The sequence below is a fragment of the Oratosquilla oratoria genome, chromosome 39, assembly GCF_046742065.1.
Source record: "Oratosquilla oratoria isolate Oo_2021 chromosome 39, ASM4674206v1, whole genome shotgun sequence".
NCBI classification, from domain to species: Eukaryota; Metazoa; Arthropoda; class Malacostraca; order Stomatopoda; family Squillidae; genus Oratosquilla; species Oratosquilla oratoria.
In genome coordinates, this window is record NC_134815.1 from 33,365,997 (window position 1) to 33,373,496 (window position 7,500).

The 7,500-nt window shown below is 38.7% G+C and overlaps 1 protein-coding gene across 5 annotated transcripts in view; it reads left to right on the forward strand.

The window, feature by feature from the left end:
- The window catches only part of LOC143020347 (clarin-2), a 132,590-nt gene that overhangs the window by 52,757 nt on the left and 72,333 nt on the right, over positions 1–7,500 (forward strand). For 4 of the 5 annotated variants that reach the window (XM_076176687.1, XM_076176686.1, XM_076176689.1 and 1 more), the window contains exon 3: positions 3,049–3,402. The exons of the other annotated variant lie outside the window; for it this stretch is intronic. In XM_076176687.1, the coding sequence (XP_076032802.1) occupies positions 3,049–3,402 (354 nt within the window). The remainder of the gene's footprint in view (positions 1–3,048; positions 3,403–7,500) is intronic. 5 annotated transcript variants of the gene reach the window in all.

The window sequence follows — 7,500 nt, forward strand, 5'->3', positions numbered from 1 at the left end:
AATAAGTCTTAATGTCATTTACATCACTATTAGATGATCAAACTGAAGTTTCTCATCCTGGAGGAAATTGTGTTCTCGGAGTTGTGAGCGACAGCACTGAATGGCTCGACTCTTGTGGCGTCGTTTTATCTAGCACGATGACTTGAGTCTTTTGGAACACCCTGTACGAGAAAGTGGGTGGAGGGGAGAAGGGGGGGGGTGGCTCAGGATCTCAGGAATGTTCGTGGGATACGCATTTGGGGGCTAAAGTTCGCGGGAGATTGGGACGCTTCGTGAAGGAGTTATCACATTAGGCTCTTTTTCCTCCAACCTCCGATTAATCGGCGGTACCGTTCGCTATGGCGAACTATTTTGTTTTCTCAACAATTTACATAGAATGTCATTTGATTTGCCGGAGGAAAACTGTCTTCCTCCAGCATAGCCTCCGATATCCTGGAGGAAAATGATTTTCCTCCAGAATGTCAGATTCCTTCCCGAAGGCTGCGAGTTGGAGATTTCCTCCAACAGTTGGAGGTAAAATACCCGAGTGTGATACCTCCTTTAGAGTGAGAGAACAGCGATTTTGGGATTAAATATTTAGTGTGTTATTGCAGACACAAACCTGACCTATGATACTTTGAAACGTCGCCAAATTAATCTATTTTTCATTAACGAGTATTCAGTGTATTTCTAGTTAATAGCGCCTTCATTCTTAGTGATTTTTTTTTTATTAGAATTGTCTTGATACAGCAGCAACATAAGATGTACAGTGTTTGTATAATTCCTAATATAGTATGGGCCAGGGTCGGGTGTCTGGAATAGTACACTTAATATGGCGGCATACTAGGTATTTCTCACTAGCATGCTAATCACTTTTGCTACTTCGTTTGAGTAGGAACGACTTCAGTTACGGTTTTTTGTTTTTCAAATTTCCAAATGTCGAATTACTTTTGCGTCATAGAATGAGAAGCTAAATGAACTAAGAGCAATTAAACCTAGAATACGAATGTTAGACACATTGTTGAGATGTTGCGGAAATCTACAATATTGTAACCGAAGTCGTTCCTACTCAAACGAACTAGCAAAAAGCAAGTAGCATGCTAGCCACTTTTAGAGTGTAAAGCCCATGTGCGTCTGATGTGTAGGTAATGAGAGCAAATCGTTGTGATGAGTCATGATCGATCATGTGCATGGGAACGCATGAGAGAAGATGAAATGATTGTTAGATTGTCGCGAATGCTTAGTTCGTGGGCCATATACTTAAACACCATCTCTACCTTTATAGTCACCTATAATGATAAAATGTTTTATATTGTAACGCTATTTTCCTGACGTTACACGCATTTCATGACGTCATAGATCTCATTTCTGAGAGGTCGACAATGAATCAAGAGAAAGCTTCTTCACGCTGACGGTACACTACTGTGACGTCATCAGTGAAAGAAGCTCCACAGGCCATTTTTGGGACAGCAACACACTCTTTCCCACGAACACGCTCTTCCACATGCTCACCCTCCACCCTCACGCACTCATTCTCCACCTACCCTCCACCCACGTACGCATCCACACCCACCCTTTACCTCTAGAGTCTAGACGTACACTCTACCCCTAGATATGCACTCTACCCCGAGACACACTCCACTGACTCGCTTCATCCTCAGACGCACCATTTGCCCCCCTCATACGAACCCTTCTCCCCTCCACAACGGCCTTGTAACGTGTCGTCCCAAGGGATGGTGAACAGGTCTTGTATCTAGGTAATGTTGGGGTGTAGGTTATCTACCAAGAGGTCTTGAGTACGGCCCCGAGTGGACGTAGTGGGTGTTCAAGGTGGATGTAAGATGCAAGAATAAGGATTACAGGGTGTGGGGATAGTAATTCAGAATTATGAAGAGTAATTCGTAATTCCTAGGTGTGGTAGTTACAGGATGTGTGAATATTATTTGCAGGATGTGAGGATATTGATAATGAAAAATGTAGATATTAATTGTGTGTGTGAAAAGTAATAGAAGGGTATAGGGAGAGTAACTGCAAAATGTGTGGATAGTAAGTGTATGGTGTGTTGATAGGAACTGCGGAGCGCGTGAAAATTTGTCGTAGGATGTGTGAATAGTAGTGTTAGTAGTAACTGCAGGGCATATCAATAGTAACTGCAGTTTTATTGATAGTAACTGCAGGGAGTATGGGCAGTAATTGCAGCATTTGTGCACATCAGTTGCAGGAAGTGTGAATATTAATTTCAGGGAATGTGAGTTATAGTCTGTGCGTTGCAAGGAGTCCGTTCAGGGTGTGGTATACATCGTGCCAAATCAACCTTAGTACATGCCCGTTTCTCTTCGGGTTTTATGTACTGACCTTTTCGGGTTCCATGTACTGACCTTTCCAATACGGTGACGTGACTTTATCCTCTTTGCTCTGACTAATACTAGAGGGTTTTATTGAGCCGAGGCGGTCCTGAGACAAAAAAAAATTTCAGCCGATCGAGACCCCGTTCTGGTTCAACCCTCCCTCACCCACCCAGCTGAATAAAGTCCTCTGGCATTAGCTCTAGAAATACTTCTAGAAAATTGTCACCGTATTACTGTGGACATTCAAATGTGACCCACAATTTACCAAAAATCATGCAAATTCATCTTTCATTGGTGAATGTTTCATTAAGTTCCTATTTCCAGTATTTTTCTATTAATGTAATTTTGAGCAAAATAATTTTGTTGCAAGAGGAATAGATATAAATCTAGAAAGTTTTTTTTATGTCTCACGGGTCAGATTTGCATGTGCGTGAAGGTAGGTCCGTTTTGCTCGGTACGATTATCGCTCAACGATTATCGTTCATGGCTCACTGATGATCCTCAAATTCTTTGTTCTTAAGTGTAGCTGTTTTGCTTCTAGCTGCAAAGTACGAAGCTGACAGATGCGTTTATTCAAGTATGATGTCACCCACTGTTGGCTGTGGTGATAAGCTGATGATGTAACCGCACCGAGCAGAACGTAGCTTTGGGGATCTAAAACAAAACCCATATCCCCTCTGGGTCCCCCGTGATCATTGCCATTGGGAACCAAATGTTGCAGTTGTCTGTGAGAACAGCACGTGCATGTATAGCTGCGGGACGACCAACGAGTACCGGCTGGACGACTTGAGGTCATTCGTCGAGGGCAATCCGGATGACTTCGACACTTTGGGGAAGTGCTCCATAAACGAGGAGAAGACGAGTGCTTTCGGCAGGTCGTCAGCAGACGAGGTGTCTCTGATTCAGCGAGGTTTTCCCTCGGCTGTAAGAGAGGGCTACTCTCTAGGTGCCGCGCCTCTAGGAGATGCCGTCCGCCTCTCGGAGTCTCTGAGGGAGTCTTTCTTACAGAGGAACTTCCCGCAAGAGGAACATGAGTCGGATGTAGAGGATGACACCACCGTGGCCCCAACAATTGGTATATCTAATTTATATTGTTTTTCTTTTTACGTGTGTTTGTTTGTGTGTGTATTTGTGTGTGTGTGTGTGTGTGTGTGTGTGTGTGTGTGCTTGTGTGCGCGCGGTTATTTTCGGCTTGGGTGATGTATCTCATTAGATATGCTCTGTTACATATGTATGGTAATCATCTGTGTGGCCAAGGCGTAGCATGTAAAGTCCGAAACAGCTGTGTCCTAAAGTTTTCGTTGGATGTCATGAAATCGGACCGATCATTGTGAAATAGTTTGTTCACCATTAATGACACTTTTAATGATTTCCAGGTTTCTGAGCGACATGAATTACGTTGAGTCATAATGCGACCGACCTTTTGGTCCATAATATGAAGGAATTCAAATTAGTGAAGATATTATGTAGGGTTGTAGGCGATAAATTAACAACCAAATAATGCAATGATACATAAGATATAGCCCACTTACTTGGCGAGGGGCTGCCACATACGTTACTCATTATCATAATGTTATTGAATATATATATATATATTATATATATATATATATATATATAATATATATATATATATATACTATAATAAAGTAGTAGCCTCTGTCTGTTTGTTTGTTTGTTTGTTTGATCACGAACTCCTGGGGTTTTGCAGATAGACCCCTATAACCATACATATTCTGATACCCCATCTCTCCAGGTACTTGGATAACTATATTTCATTAAAAAAAAATTGGTTAGGGTTAAGGGTTAAAGTTAGGTGGGTTATGGTTAGGTGAGTGATTATTCACGAACTACTCCTAGGTTTTTGCAGATAGATCCCTATAACCATATATATTCTGAAACCTTATAAACCAAGGTACTTGGAAAACTATCTTTCATTTGTCTGCCTGTCTGTTTGTTTGTTTGTTTCTTCAGGAACTCCTCCTTAGGGTTTTGCATATAGACCCCCATAACCATATATATTCTGATACCCTATCACTCCAGGTACTTGGTTAACTATATTTAATTTTCATAAAAATATATATTTTGGTTAGGGTTAAGGGTTAAAGTTAAGTGGGGTATGGTTAGGTTAGAGATTATTCACGAACTCCTAGGTTTTTTTGCAGATAGACCCCTATAACTTGTATTACTATCTTTCATTTGTCTGTCAATTTGTTTGTTTGTATGTTCACGAACTCCTCCTAGGGTTTTGCAGATAGACCCCCATAACCATATATATTCTGATACCCCATCACTCCAGGTACTTGGATAACTATGCTTCATTTAAAAAATATATTTTGGTTAGGGTTGAGAGTTAAAGTTAGGTGGGGTATGGTTAGGTTAGGGATGATTCACGAACTTGCAGCGACGCACGGGTAATTTGGCTAGTATATATACATGTATACATATATATATATATATGTATATATATATATATATACATATATATATATATACATATATATATACATATATATATATATACATATATATATACATATACATATATATATACATATATATACATAAATATATACATATATATATATATATATATATATATATATACTCTCACTCACTCCGCTGGATCTTGAACCTCGTGTAGATTCTGGTCCGCCATCAGTAATCCTCTCCATACCCTTCGGTCCTGTGCTGCTTCCATCCAGGTTATTTTATTTATTTCTCTTCTGTCCATCTCCGCATCCACTCCATCTATCCATCTCATTCGAGGTCTCTCTCTGGGTCTTCTTCCAGGCATTCTACCCATCATAACTCGTTTTGGAATTCTATGGTCCTCCATACGCGCCACATGCCCAGCCCATCTCAATTTTGTTCTACTTATAACATCTGTTATTTTCTCTTGTTTAGTTATTTCTCTCAGCTCATTATTGTGTCGCCCTCTCCACCTATTCTCATTTTCATCAAAAACTGGTCCAGTAATTCGCCTCAATATTGTATTCTCAAACACCAGTAGTCTTTGTTCCATTTGTTTTGTTAAGCTCCATGTCTCACTGGCATATAAAACTATAGGTCGTAGGATTGTATTGTAGATTCTTAATTTTGTATTTCTTGATATACTTTTCTTCTTTAATATTGGTACAAGGCTAAAATAACATCTGTTTGCTGAAGCGATTCTTATATTTATTTCTGTCTTCATCTCGTTTCTATTTGTTACTGTTGCACCTAGATATCTGAAACTCTCTACCTCCTCTATTCTCTTGTCTTCGAAAAACACATCCTCTACGTTCCTCTCCTCTCTGCTCATACACATTAGTTTGGTTTTATCGAAATTTATTTGCAGCCCAACTCTGCTGTCTCTCTTAGTGGGGTGATTAGATCTTTCAAATCATCTCTACTCTCGGCAATTAGGTCCACATCATCAGCGTATGTTAGATTATTGACCTTAATGTTGTCCAGTTTACATCCACCCTCTCTATTTATCATTGTCCTAGTTATTTTCTCCATCACCAAGTTAAACAGCAAACAAGATAACACACATCCTTGCCTCAAGCCATTCTCGATTTCGAAACATTCCGAATATCTTCCATCAACCCTTACCACTGATTTTGTGTTTGTAAGACAGACTTTTATTAAACGTATTATCTTGTCCGGTATTCCAAATTCCTTTAGTATGCCCCATACACTCTGTCTGTATATACTGTCGTACGCTTGCTTGAAATCAATAAACAAATGGTATTGCATCGTATTATACTCCCATGCTTTCTCTATTACTTGTTTTAATGTGAAAATATGGTCAATCGTTGACTTTCCACTCATAAATCCACACTGATAATCTCCTATTACACACTCTGCGTATACCTTCAATCTGGTATATAGTACTCTAGCAAGGATCTTATATCCAGTCTGTAATTTATACATTCGTTTTTATTTCCTTTCTTATGTATTGGTATTATCGCTCCTTCATTCCATGATAATGGTATTCTTTCTTTTCTCCATTTGAGCAGTATTAATTCAGTCAAATTTCTTTTTATAACTTCACCTAATTATAAGAGTTCTACTAGGATATTATCTCTTCCTGGAGCTTTATTACTATTTAAACCTCTGATGCATTTTCTTATTTCTTCCAGCGATGGTCCCTCCAATTAATCCTCTGGTCCTTGATCAAAATTACACCATTTTTATCTTTAATCATCTTTGTTCTTGGTTGATACCCCTTCCAAAGTTTCCTTATTCCTTCATATTGTTCCCTAACCTTGCCTTCTTTAACATCCTGATCTATTTTATCTAACTCTTTGTTTATCTGTTGCCTTTTCTTTCTTCTAATTATTCGTCTAGCTTCTCCTGCAATATTCTTGTTAGTTCTCCATCAGTCGTATTCATCAACCATTTGGCTTTCGCTAGTTTTCTTTCTTCAACTATTTCTTTTACATTCATTATCAAAGAACGTATTTCTGTTTTGTCTTTCTTTAAATCCAATTATTTGCTCTGCTGCTCCCTGAACCACTTCTTCAATTTTTCTCCATTCATTGTCAACATTGGTCTTGTCCCCCTCCTCTGTCTCCTCAATTACAGTAAATCTATTTTGTATATTCACTTGGTATTCAGTCAATTTTTATTCCATCTTCAATTGTTCAACATTATAAAGCTTTTTCTTTTCCGCTCTAAGGTTCTTATTAATCTTTAATTTGGTTCTGAGTTTGGTTATGACAAGAAAGTGGTCACTATCACACTCAGTTCCTCTGAAGGCCCTTACGTCCTACTGAGCACTTCTAAATTTCTTATTTACTGAAATATGATCTATTTGGTTCTTTGTCCTTCCATCCGGTGATATCCATGTGGCTTTGTGTATGTCTTTATGTTGGAAAATAGTGCCACCAATTACTAGATTGTTTTGGTTTGCATACGATGCCAACCTGATTCCATTTTCGTTACTTTTCTGGTGTAAACTTTCTTTGCCTATTGATGGTGCGAAGGCTTCAGTTTCTTTGCCAACTTTCGCATTCATATCTCCAAGGATGATGGTAATATCATGTTTTGGTATTTCCTCCGTTACACACACACACACACACACACACACACACACACACACACACACACACACACATATATATATATATATACATATATATACATATATATATATATATATATATACATATATATATATATATAT